General features: G+C 37.2%; 1 protein-coding gene across 4 annotated transcripts in view; it reads right to left on the reverse strand.

Annotated features, from left to right (window-relative positions):
• Positions 1 to 2,202: 2,202 nt before the first annotated feature.
• ARID4B (AT-rich interaction domain 4B) overlaps positions 2,203 to 20,789 on the reverse strand; it is a 133,923-nt gene continuing 115,336 nt past the window's right edge. For all 4 annotated transcript variants that reach the window (XM_054576766.1, XM_054576767.1, XM_054576764.1 and 1 more), the window contains 6 exons: positions 19,433 to 19,631; positions 12,526 to 13,737; positions 9,705 to 9,818; positions 7,227 to 7,442; positions 6,192 to 6,338; positions 2,203 to 3,918 (listed from right to left, as the gene is read on the reverse strand). In XM_054576766.1, coding sequence (XP_054432741.1) covers positions 3,791 to 3,918; positions 6,192 to 6,338; positions 7,227 to 7,442; positions 9,705 to 9,818; positions 12,526 to 13,737; positions 19,433 to 19,631 — 2,016 coding nt within the window. In that variant the 3' untranslated portion in view covers positions 2,203 to 3,790. The remainder of the gene's footprint in view (positions 3,919 to 6,191; positions 6,339 to 7,226; positions 7,443 to 9,704; positions 9,819 to 12,525; positions 13,738 to 19,432; positions 19,632 to 20,789) is intronic.

Genomic DNA, 20,789 nt, shown 5'->3' on the forward strand with positions numbered 1-20,789 from the left:
GGTTTTTCATAATTGTGACCTTACAGTATTTCACAAAGATGAGAAAAATCCAACTGTCAGTATTTGCTACTCGAGCATCTCCATCTGTCCTATATAGTTCAAAGAGGAAATTCTATTCATTCCTCCTTCAGAATGTCCCCAACCCCATTCCTTACCCACTCTGCCTACCATTATCCAAAGGATCACTTCGCGTCCGCACACTGCAACCTCATGACATCTTGGCCTTCTTCTTCCTTCACAGATGTCATTTCCAGTGAACCCCCCACCTGGGCATCAAGGTTTGCATCTCTGTCACAATCGCATCAGCCATCAGGTTCTACACGCTCCAACACCGCCTTCTTTAACCTCTTATGCACTTGTTTTCCCTGCCCATAAAATTTAATATGCAATTTTATACCTTATATGCATGGTTCAAACTAAACCATGAAACTATTCCTCTGGGGGATTACATCTTATACATGCAGAACCCATCTTGTTAGCCCCAAACCCCAAAATAGCAGGTTAGAATTCAACAGTCCCCATTGCTGTTCAGAACTGGATTTTAATTGTTTAGTGATCACTTAATCTCTTCTGAAGTTTCTGAAAATACAAGGATTCTTCATAGAAAAATACAAAAAAAATGTAAAAAAAAAAAGTCAGGGTTTTCATGGAATCTGCTCCATCTTCCCTAATCTCCCAAGTTAAGAAATTTAACAAGACCTCACCCTGAGATTAGTATTTTAGTAGGAAAAAACAGTTTGGGAGAACACTGTAAAAAAAAATTTAAACAGTCTTAGTTGTATAATAGATTGTAGACTAGGTTGAAAAAATACAGTGTGGGTCACCAGGACAAAACTTAAGTTAAATTCTAGTAACACCATGAAATTGCCAAAACTCTCCAGAGAAGCTGGGAAGAAGGACACAAGGGCAGGAAGAGGGCAGAGACGCCCAAGAGTGTAAACCTCAACTCCAACAAAGTTTGGGATCATTCGCCTTTAGAACACTTTCTGTAACACACAAAGTATTTATCAGGAGTTCCTTGGAAAACAGGTAAGACTGCAGACAGTAGGATGAAGACAGTTGGCCAGGTGTCTCCTTATAGGTCTTCTCAGAGTTTTTAATATGCTAACACTGAATCTCTAAGAAGGAAATGTGCTATACATAGCATTTCCAAAATACCGTTGACAAATTCCCAGAGCATTTCTGGGATCCAGCATTTTAGGACAGTATTTCAGGAAGTACTACTCATGGTTTTTAAAATTCATCCCTTGAAAGTTAAACTAATTTCTGTGAAAATAAAGGTCATACCAAAGTTGCTTTAAAAATACCACTTGAGCTTTCTGGGCCTTAAAATAGTATATTTTCTTTTTGTTTGGGTCGCTAGTTCGATTCCCAGTCAGGGCACATGCCTGGGTTGCAGACCAGATCCCCAGTAGGGGGGGCACATGAGAGGCAACCACACATTGATGTTTCTATCTTTTTCTCCCTCCCTCCCTCCCTCTCTAAAAATAAATAAATAAAACCTTTTTTTTTTTTTTTTTTTAGTTTTTTTCTCTTTGTGGAAAGTTCATTAAATGGGACAAAAAAAGCTATTGGTCTTAAAAGGTTTGCAGTAAAGCAGTGATTCTCAATCCTAAGGCATATTAAAATCACTGTAGACCTTTAACAAAAAGATCAAAATCTAGGTGTCATCCCAAATCAATTAAATAGGACTCTGAGAGTGGAGCCTATTGACTACTGTTTTAACAATGCTCAGTGATTCCAATGTGCAGCGGGTACAGAGCACTAAAAGTATGAGACCAACAAGGGTCTTATAAACTAAAAGACAGACAAAAAAAAAAAAAAAAAAAAGGAAAAGAAAAGGAAAAAAAAAAAGGTAGCTGCTGGTAATGGTTTCAAGTATGTTAAAGAAAAATAATTTCTGATTTTTCTCCTTTAGACAAATCTCCAAATCTTAAGTATTTATCATGCTCAGACTAAAGCAAAATAGTATATACAAAGATATAAGAACACCTAATAAATCCAGAATCTAGTTAGTGGACTTTCAATTTTCATAGGTAGGACATTTCTATTTTGTATGTCAATTAACCCCTCCTGACAACACAGGCTGGAGATATATGTTCCAGTCAGTCATCACATACAGAAATGAACTAAAATTACTTAATCTTTTAGAAACAGAATCAATGATTCACAAACTATGGCATTTTATTTCAGAGCCTTTGCTTACATTTATACAATATATTACATAATTCTTCACTGTTTGCAGAACCTAATATATACTTTATAGCTTTTATTCTATAAGCTTTTTCTTCAATGTTTTGCTGTCAACAAATCTTTACAGTCCTGTACAAATTTGAGTAACTTGAAACCATTTTCAACAAAATTAGTTACTGTAAGCACACACTACAAGACTGAAAATGCTTTTCTTAGAAAAGTTGAATGTAAAGGATTCTGACACGTTAGCATCTACAACAAAACGCTTTGAAATTCTCACGTCGTATTGCCAGAAAACAAATAAAACATGCCAGCCCCATTCAAAAAAAGTACACAGAACTACAATTAAAACAGTAAAACAGTCTGTACAGTAAAGTACTGTGTATTAACAGTGCCAGGTATTAAATAGCTTGAATGAACACATCCGCAATATACAAATGTCTTACAAAGGTGTAGAATTAAATACAAGTGCCAAACAGAACAGAGATTGGAATCATACAACATAAAGTCAATACAAGTGAAAACAATTCTGTGTTCATTTTGGATTTTATACAAGGCATTTAATTTTATAGGTCTACCACCCGATTAGCTATTTATACTTAAAATAACAACCATCCTTTTGAGACAGTTTATATCAACAACCTTGAACCATACTAATACAGTTTACTTGTTCCTGAAGTCTTCTTGTTGTAGCTCATAATAAAATAAGCAATACAAATGAATTATCTGTATTTAAGGAAAAGAAACATTTACAAGAAAACACAAAAATATAACTGTTATAATTCATTATGAATAAATATACACTTTGAACTGGCTAAGTACAATCTTTATACATTGTTTAAGATTTAATACAGTTTATTAGCCATTTTCTTTTTTTCACACAATGTATTATATCAAAATTAAAAAAAAATACTGATTTATAGAAAAATGGCAAAGTACAGTAGTTCCATTCCAATTTGAAGGGGTATGAAAAGCCACTGCAAGACCTTTTAGCCTAATTCAAACCTGTAAACATGTTCAGTCTTTTTTAAAGAGAATCTTTAATATTTGGTTACCAGGATTGATGTCTGATATCCTGTTAACTGCAGGTTTTGAAGTTATTACATGTGCTTGACTTATACAATTAAAGCCACCCTGAGGTGACTCTCTTTAAAAAACAATTAGCTTGTACAAATGAAAATAGGTTCATATTTTTCATAAATAAATGGAAAAATATCAAATGCTCCAGCTTTAACAAAATACAAGGGAATAGATATACAGTAAGTTGCCTTACCGTGTTCTGGCCCACCCGGTAACTACGCTTACTGTGTTGTCTCTACAGGCAGTGAAAAGCCTCCCTCAGCCACAGTGGAAGGCCTTCAAGTCACCAGACACACAATTCCCAGACAAGTTGGAAACAATTATTGCTTGAGGAAAAGCAGTTCATTGTACTTTTTCTTCATAAAAAAGTGCACTTAAGTGCCAAGTCAGCTTGTCAAGAAACAATTCTTAAATATAAAATAGTGCTTTGTCTGATTTTTTTGTGCCACTGTGCAGTATAAAAAAGACGTGGCCCTCAACAGCCATTAAGTGCAAAGTGCTTTAGCAAGTCCTGCTGTCACCTGCACTCAACTGACATTCCATTTTGTGATGCGCTGGACATGGATGGTTCAGCTAAAGTTAACATAACAGCAGCTGTTATGGAACTGGATGAAGGCGAAGAAGAGGATGAGGATGTAGCAGCACCTAAGGAAAGGGGAAAGCAAATCAGTAGTGTAATAAAAACTTATACAACACAATAAAAAGAAATAAAACACTAGACTACAATTCTGCTATATTCTCCAAAATCATTTAGCTTACAGGAGCAGTCAATTCTACCCGAAACCTATATAATTATATTAACCAATGTCACCCCAATATTCAATAAATTTAGAAAAAAAAAGCAGTCCAGTCTCACATCTCATAACGTAAAGAAAGGAAAACCTAGTGTATCTCAAGTGACTAGACAGTGTCAAACTACAGACGGAACTGAAAAAGGACAGACCAAGAAATGCTCCTGTCTGGATCAGACAAAGAAACATCCTGTGCCCAGTCTGTTAGGATGTGAAAATAAAATGAAGAGTAAACTTTCTGTAATGATAAAACATGTCAAAAGGAGCTTTGAATCCAATGGGAAAAATCTGTAATCCACCCAACAGTCTCTCCCCGCCCCCCCCCCCCGCAACCCAATTCCTGTATCTTTCTAGGTTTGGAGTTTCTTACGAATTTATTTGGTAATGGGAATGGAAGGCTAACTGCTTCTTAAAGATGAAACAGAAGGGTCCATAGCTCTACTACTGCCTTTGGCAACAGCTGACCACACCTCTCCCGGTCTCCTGAAACTCCTGCTTTGGCCATCTTCCCATGGTTTTCTTCGTTCAAGGCTACTTCTCAAGTTTGGCTGCTCCTGGCTTCTCCCCAGCCCCACCTCTAAAAGCTGGTTTACCCGAGCTCTCCTTTTTTCTACTCACATCCTTTCCTGGGTGACTTACTTAAGTTCTGGGGCTTTAAAAACCATTTTGCAGTAACTATTGTATTATAGATATGCAAATGGTTTGAAAATTATATCCCTAGTCCTGACTTTTCTCCTGAGCTATAAACTTAAATATCCCACTGTCTAGCTGGCATGCCACTTGGATGCCTAACATGCATTTTAAAACCTAACAGGGCTACAACAGCGCGTCTCATCCTCTGTGTGCTCCCCAACCTACAATCTGTATCCAGCTGTTCCAGCCCAAAACCAACAGGTCACCCTAATTCCTTCTTCGTCCACCACATTTAATCCATCAACAAGTGCTGGTAGCTCAACATTCGCTGCTCTCCATCTTTACTGAAACCACCCTGGTCCAAGTCACCATCCTCTAACTACTGCGGTGGGCTGCCTGGTCCACTCTGCTTCTACTACCCTCCAGAGGCTACTTTCCACAAGCCACACAGAGTTCTTTGAAAAATTATAAATAGATCATGTCATTTCAAGTAGATGTCCATCTACTTAGAATGAAGTCTGAACTCCTCATACTGCTTATCTACCTGGTATCTCTACCACTTACTTCTCACCACAATGGTTTTCCTTCCGCTCCTGAAAGCACCAAGCGTGTTCCCAGCTTAGAGCAGCTGTTCCCCACCTGGGCTGATTCTCCCCCCTAAAGGATATCTGGCAACGTCTGGAGGCATTTTTGGCTGTCATAACTGTGAGGAGCTCCTGGCATCTAGTGGATAGAGGCCAGAGAGGATGCTAAACACCCTATAGGACAACACCCCACAGCAAAGAATGATCTGGCCCAAGATGTCAACAGTTCTAAATCTGAGAAACTCTGTGTTAGGGAATACTTGCTGTTCTTCCTGCCTAGGACCATTTTATGGACTGAATTGTGTCTCCCCAAAATTTTATGTGGAAACTCTGCCTCTCAATGTGACTGTATTTGCATCAGGCCTTCAGAGAGGTAATTCAAGTTAGGAGAGGTCGTAAGGGAGGGCCCTAACTGAGCCAGACTGGCATCCTTGTAAGAGGGGGATGTGACAACCAGAGGTTCTGTCCACCGTGCGCACAGAGGACACCACAGGAAGGCGGCCATCTGCAAGCCAAGGGCAGATCTCAGGAGAAACCAAACCTGCTGACGCCCCGACCTTAGATTTTTCAGCCTCCAGAACGCGAGGAAGTAAACTTCTGTTGTTTAAACCTCCCACACAGTGGTACTTTGGTGTGTGAAGCTGAGCAGAAAACAAAACAAGTCTTTCCCTCAGATCCACTCCCATTCTCTTCACAGTGTTTTTTACTAACTGAAATTTTAAAAGGATGTTTTAGGAGGCAGATTGTAAGCTCTGTGACAGTAAACATTATTAATTGCAAAGTTTTTCTTCCATTTTACAGATGAGGAAAATAAGTCAGAGAGATTAAAGAACTTGCCTGAAGATATACAATCTAACTGCAGAGTCAAAAGCTGCTTTATGTTTAAGTAAATCAAGGTAAAAACACTTACTTTCTCTCTCTTTCTTCTTCAAACGCTTTCTTCTCCGATCAATGGAAGCTACTTCAGATTTTAATGACAGATAATGTTTTCTGATTTCTTGCAGTTTTTCTTGAAGAATTGTGATGCGTTCAGCACTTGTCATATTTTCAAGGTCCGCTGTGGAGTTAAAACTTTCATTAATATGTATTTTTGAACAAAAGTTTAACATACCAAAAAAAAAAAAAGTGTGGTTGTAGAATGAGATGAAGGCAGAAAAACTAAAAATACGGCTTGTAAATTATGTTTCCCTAAGGTTTTCTCCTAGCGTAGACCAATGCCTAGGGCATAATGTATGCACTAATGAATGTGTAGAATTAAAGATCTTACAACCTAAATATGTGTGCTAAAAATTCCACATTCATGTACAATATCACGAGTATATCCTTAAAAATCATGCTTAGAAAAAAGACTGGGAAGACACAAAAATGTTAAAATTGTATACATTTTTAAATGTCAAGAACGTGGATAAAGTTTTCTTTTATCCTCTTTTTGTTCTTTTTAGATTGTTTTTATGAGCACGTATGAATAACTTAAATTGGAGAAAGTTTTTCAAAAGCTCTAAAGCAATTTTCAGTATCCTAAGAATATTTCTCTGTGTGAGAAACTCTGGGGTAGTCTCTTTTTTTTCCAAAAAATTTTTTATTATGGAGATTTCTCATGTATGCAGAAGTATAAGAGTAATATAATGCAGCCCCATACACTAGTCACCCAGCTTCAGTAATTAGCACTTCCTGGCAAATCTCACCTCATTCGTATACCCTTTGTCTACTCCTTACCCCACGTCAGAATACTTGGTCAATGTTGGTATTTCCCTCAACTGCCTTACATTTTTTTCTTTTAGCAATTTGTTTATTCAAATCAATATCCAAATGAAGTCTCTAGAATGCAACTGGTTATTGTGTCTCTCAGTTTGGTCATAACCTCTTTTTCTAGAGTTATCAGCATCAAGAGTTACTAGGAGAAAGTTTCTACAGATTAACTGTTAATTTAGTATCTGTCACTTACACATCTGAAAGCTCCATTTGTAAACTTTGGGTAATCGATTACTGGGTTCCTTGAGATCAGGATCCTTGTCACCATTCTTGCCACATTTTCCTGGGGACTGTGTCCTTGCAGGAGATTTGGTGCTGTGAGACTTCATCCCCGCAGACACGGGTTTGACCGGCTGAGTCTTAGTTACACTTTCCCCAGCAGAAAGTTCTTCGCTATCACTGCTGTTTGCTGAAAGGAAAATACAAAGAAAAGCATTAGTAAACAGAAAAGTAACAAAGACTTTGTCATAGATTTTAATGGACAATTTAAAATTAACCATTTGAATTTATTACTACAGTAAACAACTTGTTTTATAGATCCTGCCTAACAACCTGGAAAATCATCATGTACAAATGCGCCAGCATCACAATTAAGCAAAACAAAAACAAAAATTCTTCTTACCTGAATTGTCACTAATATTAAAAGAAAACTAACTAATTTTCCATTATACCTGGTAGACTGTCAAATATACAGCAATTATATGAATGGCTTTTTATTCTATCATGTTAACATAGAGTACAGAATCTTTTAAAATGAGTTATTATTGAAACTTCTGAATTTTAACATTTTAGACTATATACATGTATGCTACTCCTTTGGCCCCAATGATGCATTAATCATCATATTCAATACAGATTATTAGGGAGTAAACTCTAAGTTTTGATACATACAATGAATTTCCTAAGTAACTCCTACATCATGGCTTGATGACTGAAATAAACCATCAGTTTTACCACAGTAAATATATTCAGTGATTTATGAAAAACTCTGAAGTCTATGTAATATTGTGTTACATCTGTCTTTGCTGACTAAAGCCTCAGTAATAGAAGGGAAATGCTTACTTAACACCTTGACAGTTTATCATGTGACTAGGTGATGGTACCCATACTCCCATCAATGACCTCTTTCTGGATACAAAGTATTATTTTAGATTCCATGAAAGCTAAATTATTTTCAGAGAGTGGTATCCCCATTCTGATTTACCAAGGCATAAGCCCAATAATTAAAATGTGAAAACACAATTAACAGCTATAGCTCTATATTATTTGGATGTTAACTGGCTTGCTGAAGATGACACCTCTTAGGAAATGTCATTTAAATGGTTAAAATCCTGAAGACAAAATCAGAGTATAATTTAAAAAATGCTTTAAATATCCTGTCAGTTATTCCAAATAATTGATGATCAAATTGGCATATATTTATTGATTCTTCATTTAACAACAGCTACCAAAAGAAAAGAAGTATAGTTAGGCTCTCAAGGCCTGAAAAATATCCTAGATAAGAAAAGTACACAGCAACTCCTCCCACTGTGGTGTTTCAAGAATGAAGAAACTCCACACTCTCTCACAACACACTCCTTAATCAAATCCCCTCCCAGTCCCCCCACTGCTGCTCTGGGACCCTGGCAACTCCTAACTAAGCCCCCAAGGCCTGGCCCCACTCTGATGCAGTGGTCTGCCTCAGCCTGGCTTTCATGGCCTTGCTGAGCACAGCCGCCCGGGGCCCCAAGGAACGCCATATTCACCGCCTGGAAGTCATATGGGCTCAGCAGAACCTCGGGGAGCTGGCCGCATAACCCTTTTCTGCACTGAAGTGCAGCCAAGCCGGCCGATAGCAAAGGTCAGGCAGTGGAGGTGGCAGGAGTCTCCTGGAAGAGCAGCAGGAGGTCAGTGTGGGGCACCTGAAAAAAAATTCTTTACATATTTTCTGCTTCTCACTTTGTCTACAAAAGAGAGATAAAATGTGCAGCTCTCAGGAGAAATACAGTATATATATTTCCTGTAGGTCAATGAACAGAGTCATTGCTAAAATTAAGGCTTTAGTTAAGAGCACACTTAACCAATGTATATATTGTTCACAGCTACTCTTTGCCACATAGTTTGAAGTAGCAAAGATAAAGGTGGTAACTGGAGTTGTTGGGATTAAAGCTCTAAAGCCATCTTGGTTGTTCTCTTCCAGGCTGATTTTGCCTTGAAGAGTTACAAAGCAATCAATTTCATCATAATGAAAATAATACACAGTTGAAGCATTTCATAATGTGATATGACAAAGGGAAAGAACTATGGGACATAAAATTAAGACGAAGATGTTCTTTTCCATATTGTATTAGATGTTATTTTAAAAAGGATTACCTGCTCATTCATCAGCAATGAATACCACTGCTGAGTAAGACCAAACTGATTAATCCTAGAATTTACCTAGGATGAGAAGATTTCTGTGTGACTTTTTTGAGGGTAGTGACAAAATTAAAATATTGACCTATCCCCATTCTGAATACCCTTTCCTTAATGGGGAAAAAACATATCCACCATAATTTTTTAAATTATAATTGACATGAAACAATTACTTTCAGGCCTGTAACATAGTGATTCAACATTTATATACCTTACGAAATGATCACCATATCCGCCATTATTTTTATATTTAAAAAATTAGAGGTTTCACACTTACTGCCTTTCCCCTTCTTTTTGTTGTTTACCACTGTTGCTTTATGGCTTCGTTTCTGCTTTTTCGATGAACTTCCTCCTCCCTGAGTTTCTTTCCCTCTTTTCTGACCTGTACAGGCTACGACAGGAAAAAAATTATTAACACAAAATAAAATCAAGCTTTTCCTAGGTATAAATTAATTCCACATTTCAGAAGCATAGAACAAGGTGAAACTACATGTTCTTTAGGAGATTATAAATTAGTATAAAATGTAGTATTATTTTTAAAATAAATTATTAATGAGCTGATTTATTACACATAAAAAAATTAGAGTTTAAAAAAAAAACAACTAAGTGTAAGCATCCTTCTTAGAAAAATCAGATATAAAGTGGAAATAGTTCTCAATATAGTACTGAGAATTTATGACATCTAGTAGTAATTCAAAAACAGGCATATGTTGAAAATAATAACTAAATTTTGCTAAAATTCAGTAAAAACAAAAGATTTAGTTACAGGTTAAAATATTATTGATATATCTTATAATGATATTAATATAATTTTAAATGATATAATAGGATAAATTTTAGTAGTAATTCACACTTAGTTATATTACATATTTATTTATTTCAACAATAACTTAGTTTCCAGGGCACTGGTTAACACAAAAAACATTTACAAATCCAGCATAGTTCTAAAAAACGGTTCATCCTCTTGGTAGGAAAATACTCAAAAACAATAAAAATGCCTCCCTTGTTTTCAAGGACTAGCCCAAGTCCTAAATTTTCACTAATCTTCCCTGATGCTCAGGCTTCACTGATTAATCACTAAACTGTAGTTTCTATATTATTCTTTTCTGATTCTTTCTTACTGTACTGTTTTCTCCCAGACTATACAGTAAGCTCTTTTTCCAGAGATGAATAAAGTCCTATCTATTCAGTTCCAATGTCAGATACTGCAATGTCACAATATAGTTAATATTAGGATAGAACTATGCCACTTTTGCTGTGAAACAGTTTCTTAATCCTGTTACCAATGGTAAAATCAACTTTGAGCATATATGACATGGCTTCCTTGGTCAAAAAATGGAAGGCTGCAACTTCCTAGTTTTTTGGGGGTTTTTTTTAAGTGGACTATTGTTAACTTTTCCTAAAACTATTTTTATATTACAAAGTGAAACATAAACAAGGTGACTTAGATATTGACTATATTGAAGCACAGACTCTTAAAAATATTTGCCAAGTTTTTCTCGAAGAGTTTAATTTTGAAACTTTTAGCTACAAGAAACAAATAGCTTAATGTAGGCTAAATTGGAGGAAAATCCTAAATCTAAATAATTCTCTAGTATCAACAGACACCTTTATCAAAATGAGGTCATATGAAACAGGCACTTAAAAAATTAGCCCTGGCTGGTGTGGCTCAGTGGATTGAGCGCCGGCCTGCGAACCAAAGGGTCACTGGTTTGATTCCCAGTCAGGGCACATGCCTGGGTTGTGGGCCAGGTCCCTGGCAAGGGGCGCATGAGATGTAACCACACACTGATGTTTCTCTCCCTCTCTTTCTCACTCCTTTCCTCTAAAAAATAAATAAAATCTTAAAAAAAAATTATCCCTAAAGGATATAAATTCTAAAAAAAATATTATATGCTTTGATTTGATAAAGCACATAGTCTCTGACACCCTAATTTTGGAAGTTCTCAGGGTTCTTAATTTAGTAACCTAATCAAAGTTAAAATTCGACAGGGCAATATTGACTCAGTCTATTAAAGCACAAGCTATCTTATCTTTCTTAAAAAAATATTTTAATCTTTCATAAGATATGAGGAACACAGTTAAGGAAACAATCTCTTATGCATTATAATCCTTAAAATTTTATCATATTATTGTTGAAATCATCTACGACACAGGCTTTTTTAGTTTTGAAGATTATTTATGTCTGGACAAGTCAGTTCCATGAGATAGTATGGCACACGAATACAATCATAGAAGCTTTATCTGTGAATATGGAAAAAAAAGACCATCTCAATTTAACTGCAACTATAGTTTTTACCGAATACTAATTTTTCAAAAATATAGGGTTATGTCAAGTATATCTCAATAAAGCTGGGGGAAAAAATTTGTGTGACAAAACCTGGATTTTTGTATCTTTTTAAGCTTAGCTAAAATCTTGAAGCTGACATACTAAAACCTGGTATGCCACATAAAATACACCTCCTATCTAGTACTGTATCTTCACAACGGAAAAGTAAGTTTTTGAAGCCAAGTATTAGGCTAGAGTATACTGATTTAAAGACACTCAAATGAAGCGGTTTGTAAGAAAAATGATGACAGAAGTACAGCCACAGCACTATCAAAAAGCACCAAAACCTTTGGAGAGTACTAGTTTGAATTTCCACTTTTAACAACTAGACAGAAAATTAAAAAAAAAGTATTACTGTAGGTTATTAATATACACACTCGTTCTTCAACTTGTAGCTGTGCTTCTGAGAAAGCATCAGATTACAAACTCACACACGTTAGGGTTCAAAGTCAGCTTGACAGCGTTGCCCGAGGAAAGCAGTGCCTGGGCAGTCGGTTGCTCCAAACCCCTCCCTACACACGGTATCTGGTTAAGGGTGGAGGGGCCTGTCAGTCAATCAAAATGTGAGAAACTGCACATCTCCACGGCAAACGGCGTCACAGACATACATTTAAGCGGCTCAGGCCGCCTGGGCCACGGCGCACACTGTCAATCAGGTCTGCACGGGGCCTGGCGCCACGGGTCTCCCCCTCCTCCCGCGCCCTCACCGCGCTGCCCCCGGCAGGCCCGGCACGGGAAGAGCGCCGGACACGCGGCCGCGCCGCCTCACCTTTCTCCGCGGGCTCGGGCTCGGGCTGGGCGCTGCTGCTGGAGCTCACGCTGGCGTCGCAGCCCGCGGGCGAGCTGTTCCCCTCCGACTGCAGGTCTTGCAGCTCCCCGGCAACGCTGTCCACCTCGATGGTGCTGTCGGTTTCGCTCTTGATGCTCCGGACCTCTTCTTGGTTTGGGGCCAGCGCTTCTGACACTGTCACAGAGGACGGCTGCCGGCTGGCCTCCGTGACAGTGACTGAGGACGGCGATTCCGGGGTGGTAGGCGGGGTGTTGAGCACGGAGTTGCTGCCGCTACTCGGGAATTCCGCTTTCCTGTCACCGACTTCCAGGGGCTTCTCCTCGGGGGGCTGGCTGTCGGCACTGGCGGGCGTGGGCGCCTCCAGCTCGGTGCTGGGTGAGCAGCTCTCCTCCTCGGCCACGGGCTGCAGGGTCCCCTCGGCGGGGCCCTCCTCGGAGGCAGGGTGCGGCGGGGAAGCCGCGGCCTCCGTGTCAGAGTCTGAAAAAAGCTCCTTCAGCGTTTTTTTAGGCCACTGTCCTTGAATACTCGACCAGACATCTTTTCGATCTTTAGCTCGGCTGTTCTGAAGTCTTTCATCAGAGTTGTTTAGAAGTTTTATCCTTTTTTCTGCCACTTCTGAAAATCCGGAATAGAAACCAGTCGTCCGCAGAGATTTTCTTTTTTCCTCCAAACCGTTGTATTTTTTAGTTGGTGTCAGCTTTGCTTTTGACTTTTCTTCTTCATCTTCATCTGAAGAGCTGTTGCTACTGTTTTCTACGCAAAGGGATTCTTTGTTTTTGGCCTTCTCATCCTTTTTGCTGGGTGATCCAGTTTTTGAGCACTCCTCTGTATTGCAATACCTTCTTTTTCCACGTTTTACTTGTGGCTTTGAGGATTTATCTGTGCTGTCCTTCTTGGCATCTTTTCTCTTTTTTGTGACTTCATCTTCTTCATAATCAGAATCTTCAGATAATCCTTCTATATCTTTTCTCATTCTTTCTGGAGATTTTGACACTGGTTTAGATATTATCAAATCTGCATGAACCTTGCTTTCTTCTAGCAAAGATGAACTGTTCTGTTGCTCTTTTGAAAGAAGATCATTTCTGGCGTGGGCCAAGTAGTCAGTCTTACATTCCTCTTTGCTGTTACTGCCCATGTCGTGAGCCCCCGTTTCATCCTCCTGCTCACTGTCTTCAGCAGAACTATCAGAAGCTAGAAAAGAAGAAATAAGAAAAATGATGAGTATGCTAAGACGACTAGCAGTGTCTTTTCTGTGCCAGGAATTTTATATATTAGCTCTTATGTTTTAGCCATCCCGCTCGCCAGGTTTGCTCTGTTTTACAAGTGAGGAAGCAGCTTCACAGAATTAAGACACTCACTCACCCAATGGTGGAAATGTCTGTATCATGCCTGGGGTGGCAGTTTTACTACTATATACTTTTGCCATAATTCATAAATTGTGAACATAAAAGTCATCAATTTTATTGTCTGTAAATTATACCTTAATAAAGCTGATTATAAAAAAGAAACCTCTCCAATCTATGAGCAGAAAATAGTAGAGCCAGGATATAGTCCCAGACCGTTGTAACTCCAAAACCTGTATTCTTACAAAAGGATACCCTTCATTTTCTATGTAGCAATGATTATTCAAGGATTTTTATACACAATGGATTTCTACAACGAATACTTGAAAGAATGGCACAATTAACTAATGATCTTACATAAAAATATTTATAGTATTTTTTTAATGTGTTACAGTAAATAAATTCAATTAAGAATAAAAATAATAGCTTTTATTATGACTTTAACAAAACATTTATTGAGAAACTGGTATATGCTAGGTACTTTGATATGCTTTTTGCGGATATTTTCAATCTCACAATAATGCTGGGAGGTATGTTTTATCAGCCCCGTGTTACAGTTTAGAAAACTAGAATTTAGAGAGGTTAAACTACTCCAAAGAGCTAGAAAAAGTCCAGATGAAATCTAAGTCATTTGACTGTGGAATTCAAAATCTCAACTACAACGCTGTACTGAGAAATCCATGTAGTATGTTCTTTAGCTGAGTTTGTTTAAAGTAAAAAAAAAAAAAAAAAAAAAAAAAAAAATTGATACAATTAAGATGGCTAAAAACATTTAAACTTCACAATGTGTTACTGCATAATTAAATATTTAAAATTATCAATGCAATACATATATATATGGTTATAACTATTTCTTATGACAGTTATTACCATGATCTCAATATTCTATTTGTTGATTTTTGAAGATTAGCCAGCTTTAAGCAAGGAGGATTTTCTCTTATTAACATCCCTATCCGCCTTTTCCCCATACTTTCTTTATTTATACGTATGTTAATTATAATTTTTATAACATACGAAAATGTGGTTCATTACAGAATAGTACACTCGATATTTCCTTTCTTGTATAGCCTTTTATTTTTCCAAGAGTTTCCTAAAGTTGTTTTCTACACATTATGTCTTCCTTTTTTATATCTTCCACATTTATTTCAAACGCTCCATTAAGTCAAGCATTCTATCCAGGTTCCTCACTCACCAAAATCGCTACTCTGGAGGCCTGGTTTCTGCTCCATCCAGCGGGCTGCTCTCTGGGTCAGTTCTGGCAGCCATCATCCTGGGAATCCCCTGCACGCTATCTTTTGACCTAGACCCACTGTTAAAATTAATCTCACACCTTCTTTTGTTTGTTTGTTTATTCTCATATTGTGTTGGAGCACATTACCTACTCATTTCCTCAAACAGGTATTGCGAGAAAAATATTCTTTGTCCTTATATGTCTGAGTATGTCCTGACCCTCAAACTCCATTGTGTGATGACTAGTTTAAACAGGTACAGAATTCCAAGATGATAATTATTCTCCTTCAAAATTTTGAAGGTACAACTGACTTCTTTGCGTCAGGCATACGGTGCTGAAAACACTACTTTCATCTGTTTTCTCATTCCTTTGTGGTGACTTTTTTGTTCCTGCTATTATATAATCTCATAATAATGCACTGTGGCATGGCTTTTCCTTCACAACTTCGAGTACTTGGTGGGCTCTTCCCATGTAAAGATTTGTCTGTCAGTTCTAAACGTATTTTCTCTTTTAGTTACTTGCTAATTTCTCTCTCCCTCAAGGCTTATTTGTCCTTAGTAAGATACACCCGCCCCCACAAGAAAGAGCGAGAAAGCATGCTCTATATATGTAACATAGAATGTGACACAGAGCTAAGAAGCTCTATTCCTTGCTAAGGAATAAAGTACAAATCACCAAATCAATAATATAGTTGTGAGACAGTTAAAAAAAAAACCCTAGTTGTTTTTTTCAATTGTTGCTTATTTTTTTAATTTTTTTTTTTTTAGTGACGCATACCAGATATGCTGTTTCCATGGCTTCCTGATTCCTCATGGTATTTGATGGGATTTTAAAAACAATGCTAGTTTCTCCCCAATATAAAACACAAAGAGATATAAACACATGAGTACATTCAAAGAACACAGGTCTATGTGTGTGTGTGTCGGGGGGTACTTGCTAATTTCTTCCTGTTTTCACTGTTCCTAGATTGATACTCCATGTCACTTACCTTTTCTCTAAGATTTCCATCACTGCTTTCTTATACTGTCTACAAGATTCCCTCAACTTTCAATTTTAAGTCTCTATTAAATTTTAATTTTAATTTCAAGTTTTTCTTGTTCTTTGCTCCTTTTCCTGTCATTCTTGGTTTCCAGATACTTACAGGTTCTCTGCAATTATTTAATAATCAGCAGATACTCATAGGCTGTCTGAGATTATGTCATAATCAGAGAGATAATAATTCACTTTTTGTTACCTTCATTATCCCTCTCTTCAAAGGCCATTTCTTCCGTTTGTTTTAGTTTCCATCTTTTATGTTGGAGCTCTCCTTGATTATTCAGATGTAAGGGTGACCTACTAAAACTTGACTGGTTTATTCATGAATACACTTTCTACTAGATGATTCATCAGGGATCTAGTTTACTCAAGCAGATTTCTAGTGGCAAAATGTGAAAGACTGGTGTCTAGAGACATTTAATTTCTCCACAGAACTCTGACCACCACCCACCCTTCTCATTCTGTTCCCAGCCTATTTCATGCCAAGAGTATAAACTCCTATTTGTATTCTACATTCACAGGTGGGGTCAATTTTTTTATTTCTTCCTTTTCTTTTTTTTTTTAACTGACTTTTAGAGAAAGAGAGAGGGAGGGAAAAAGAAACAAAACATCGATTTGTTGTTTCACTTACTTATGCATTCACTGGTTGCTTCTTTTATGTGCCCTGACCAGGGATAGAACTCGCAAATGTTGGCTAATCAGTACAGGCCTCTAACCAACTGAGCTACCTGACCAGGGCTCAATTTTACTTTGTATATATGTATATCCATACACATATGCATTCATAGCAATAACTGTTTTCTAACTGGAAATATCTGAGGTGTCAAATTTCATCTATGGTCATAAATAAAATAAAATTCTCCAAAGAAAACAGCATATTTCAAATGTTAAAAATATGCCAAGGTGATGCTCACTGTTTAACTGTTTACAATAGGAAAAATAACAGAAATAACCTAAATGTCTTTTGTAATGAACTGATTAGATAAAACAAGTCACACACAAAGAATCAGAAACTGGAAGTGCTCTGGACTTCACAGAAACAACACTGGAAGGAAAAAAAACAAAACAAAACAGAAAACAATTGAACAATGTCAATAATACTATTAAGGAAAAACTTCAAATCCAGCTAAATCATGAATAGAATAACAATATTTTTAGATCTGCAGTCTCTAAAAAAATTACCTTTCCCCTTAATGATTTGTTCTTAAAAAGTTACAAGAGCCTTGGCTGGTGTGGCTGAGTGGACTGAACGCTGGCCTGCAAACCAGAGGGTCGTCGGTTCGATTTCCAGTCAGGGCACATGCCTGGGTTGCGGGCCCAGGTCCCTGGTGCGGGGGGGCATGAGAGAGGCAACCATACATTGATGTTTCTCTCCCTCTCTTTCTCCATCCCTCCCCTCTGTCTAAAAATAAATAAAATCTTTAAGCAACAAACAAACAAGTTACAAGAGAATGTGCTCCATCACAATGAGAGTGTACCAAAGACAGCAAAAAAAAGATATGAGAAACAAAAAACAAAACAAAACAAATCCAAGGAGTACTCTGAAGAGCGTCCCCTTGCATGGGACCTCCCCGGGAAGGGAGCCTGTACCAGAGGCGGAAGGAAAGCAGTTCACATCAGCACAAGGTTATTGCCAAAGAGGGCAGTCCAAGAGCTGGCACCCCCGAGATGCCTGATGGCCCCTGATGATCTCTGACCTTGACTGGATTCTTTATCTGTATTGTTTGTTTGGACTATGTGGTGATGAACGTCCAGCTCTCCCCTTAATGTCTTGTGGGCTAATACTGGGATCAGCTGATGACATCATTTTACCCAGCAAAAACACTTTGTTTTGACCTACACCTGAAAGTTAGAGATTTAAGTAGAGATATATCGATATAAGATAAGCCTAGAATAAAAAATTACAGATTGCTGCACCCCTTGAGCATATTCCTGCTCGTCTACGACTACATCTTGTATGGTGAGAACTGATGTTTCTCAGACTCCCTTATGACCCTGTCCACTCTGAATTCCCTTAGAGAGCTTTTGCAAACTCTCCAAAAAGTGAAATATGAAATCACAAAATAACCTGGAGACTCTTCAGATAACATTCTCAGGGAGTCTTCATCTAACTGGAAACAGTGCCTTTTCTTATATAGCTAAGCCTAAAGTTGCTACTCAGTTTTTTAAAACAATTATCCTCTTTAGGAATATATATAGATTTAATAAAATTCTTAAAAAAAGGAATTATTACACTAAAATCAGGATAGTAATTACTTCTGGGCGAGACATACTGAATTCTTTTTTTCTTTTTTGAGATTTAGTATTTATTAATATCCCCACTGATTCTATTTTTCATTCCAAATTCAGTGCAAATGCTATTTTTACCAGCATCGTTATTACATTCATCGAATGGCATGAAGCCATCTTTTTTTAATTGTTATTGGTTTCAGGTGTATAGCTTAGTGGTTAGACAATTCAGAATTATTTTAAGTAAATATTATTCATTCACCACTGTGATACATATAAAAATGTTCAATTATTCTTTAAATTATAAATACAATTTCCCATATATTGTTCTGCATGTCTGATACATTAGAAAATTAGGAAAAATGACTTTTAGAATATTTAGACCACTTAGTTTATAGAATGAGTTCATGTAAATATCTGTCTGAAATATGAGACAAAACCAATTTCCGTTATACTCACAATCATTAAAAAACCTGAACTCAAAGTTATGAAAAATGTAAAATATTTTTACTGAGGTACAGATCAGATCCCTGCCCATAAGGTTTACTAAATCTCCCCATCCACCTGTCCTCATCACTTTTACTGATAGTTAGACTTTATTTTGCCTTAAATATTAAGCAGTAATGCCACCATAAAAGAGAAAATAAACATAATCAAGATAAGCAAAGTAATTATTCTTTACCAAAAAAATCAATATAATTTTATAGACTAATATGACATAACACATATTACTATATGTGTACATATAAAGTACATAAAACTATACTTTACATGGAAACTGAAAGGATGGTACCTGAATAAAAGCAGTGTCAGTACAATAGGGTGAATATTAAATTTTAACTAAAATTTAATGGTGTCTCTGGATCTACCAACAGAAATATTTCTAAGCCTCAATCAGTAACTGATTTTATTTCAAGTAATAATAGAGCTAAAAAAATTCTGATTCAATTAAAAAAATTTGATAATGTCACTGAATTATCTTTATAGAATTTGATTTATAAAACTAAAAACAAACATTTGCATGCAACAGGACATTTGTTATATTTACCTTGAAGTCCATTAAGGATAGAAGTAATTTCTATGGATTTAATATGAGCAGTATCAGAGTTTTTGGCATCAGTAAGATCCAGTTTAGATGCCATTTCAGGAGATGAATTTGTCTGAAATGGTGGTTTTGACAAGCGCCGAAGTTTACAGTTTTTTGGAGAATATTTATCATCTTTGTCTTTTTCTTTGTCTAATTTATTCTAGGTTAAGGGAAAAAGAAATCTCACGTTAGCCATAATTTATCACGACCCTCATTTATTACTAACATTGTTAATACTAAGTTTAACTTTTAAGTTATAAAATATATTAAATAACAAAAAGATACATGAAAAGTCCCCAAAAAACAGCCAGAGTTGTTTTTCAAAGTTATTTAACAAATACTGCAGGATGAGCAAAAAGTTTTTAATATTTACATTTATATAGTTAAAATAAATTAGCAACCAGATAGCCAAGCAAGCCGCAATACTGCTACTAACTGGTGTTATAAATTGTTGAAAATAGGCTTAAATATTCATTTAAAAAAGAAACACAATTTCAACCTGAGAGTTTTAAAACCTGTAACACTCTCCATATAAAATGTGCCTTTCTGTACGTAAGTGACAGTGTTGACTGTACCAAATCTAGCTTTAGATAAATTTGCTTTTTCAAGAGAGTATTTCCAAATCTACTAACACTAGTGCACACACACACAATGCATAAGGTTGGAGGAAAAGTTCTTTAATTAAGAGTTATGATGCAGGACTTCTGGCCAAGATGGAGACGTAGGTAGATAGGCTTTGCTTCCTCGCACAACCAAAAAGATGGACAATAAATTTTTAAAAAAAAACAAAACAACCAAAACTGTCAGAAAATCAACCTGTATGGAAGTCTGACAACCAAGGAGTTAAAGACACATTCATCCAGACCAGTAGGAGGGTTGGAGATGGGCAGCCAGGGCAGAGAGGACAAGGCTGTGGACTGGGTAGGTGAGGCAGAGACTGGCCGACTTGACAGTCCCACATTCATGTGCAGATAAGCTGGAACTGGGGAGCACCCAACACAGGTTTCCAGAGTGAGAAAAGAAATTCTCAAAACCTCTGGCTGTAAAAACTTGTGGGGTCACTGTGGCAGGGGAAACTCCCTGCCTCACAGTGGTGCTCATTGGAGGGACCCACAAGGTCCTAGAACGCACACAAACCCAGTCACCTGAGGATCAGCACCCGAAGGGCCCAATTTGCTGTGGGTAGTCAGGGAAGCAACTGAAAGCCAGCAGAGGGAGCCAAGCAAGCGCCATACAGTGTCACAACACAGCGACCTGGGTTGCCCTGTCCTGGTGAATAACTAAGGCTCTGCCCCTCACAATGTAACAGGGGCACCGA

The sequence above is a fragment of the Pteronotus mesoamericanus genome, unplaced genomic scaffold (genome assembly GCF_021234165.1).
Source record: "Pteronotus mesoamericanus isolate MK-2021 breed Mesoamerican mustached bat unplaced genomic scaffold, CSHL_Meso_final contig_347, whole genome shotgun sequence".
Taxonomy (NCBI): Eukaryota; Metazoa; Chordata; class Mammalia; order Chiroptera; family Mormoopidae; genus Pteronotus; species Pteronotus mesoamericanus.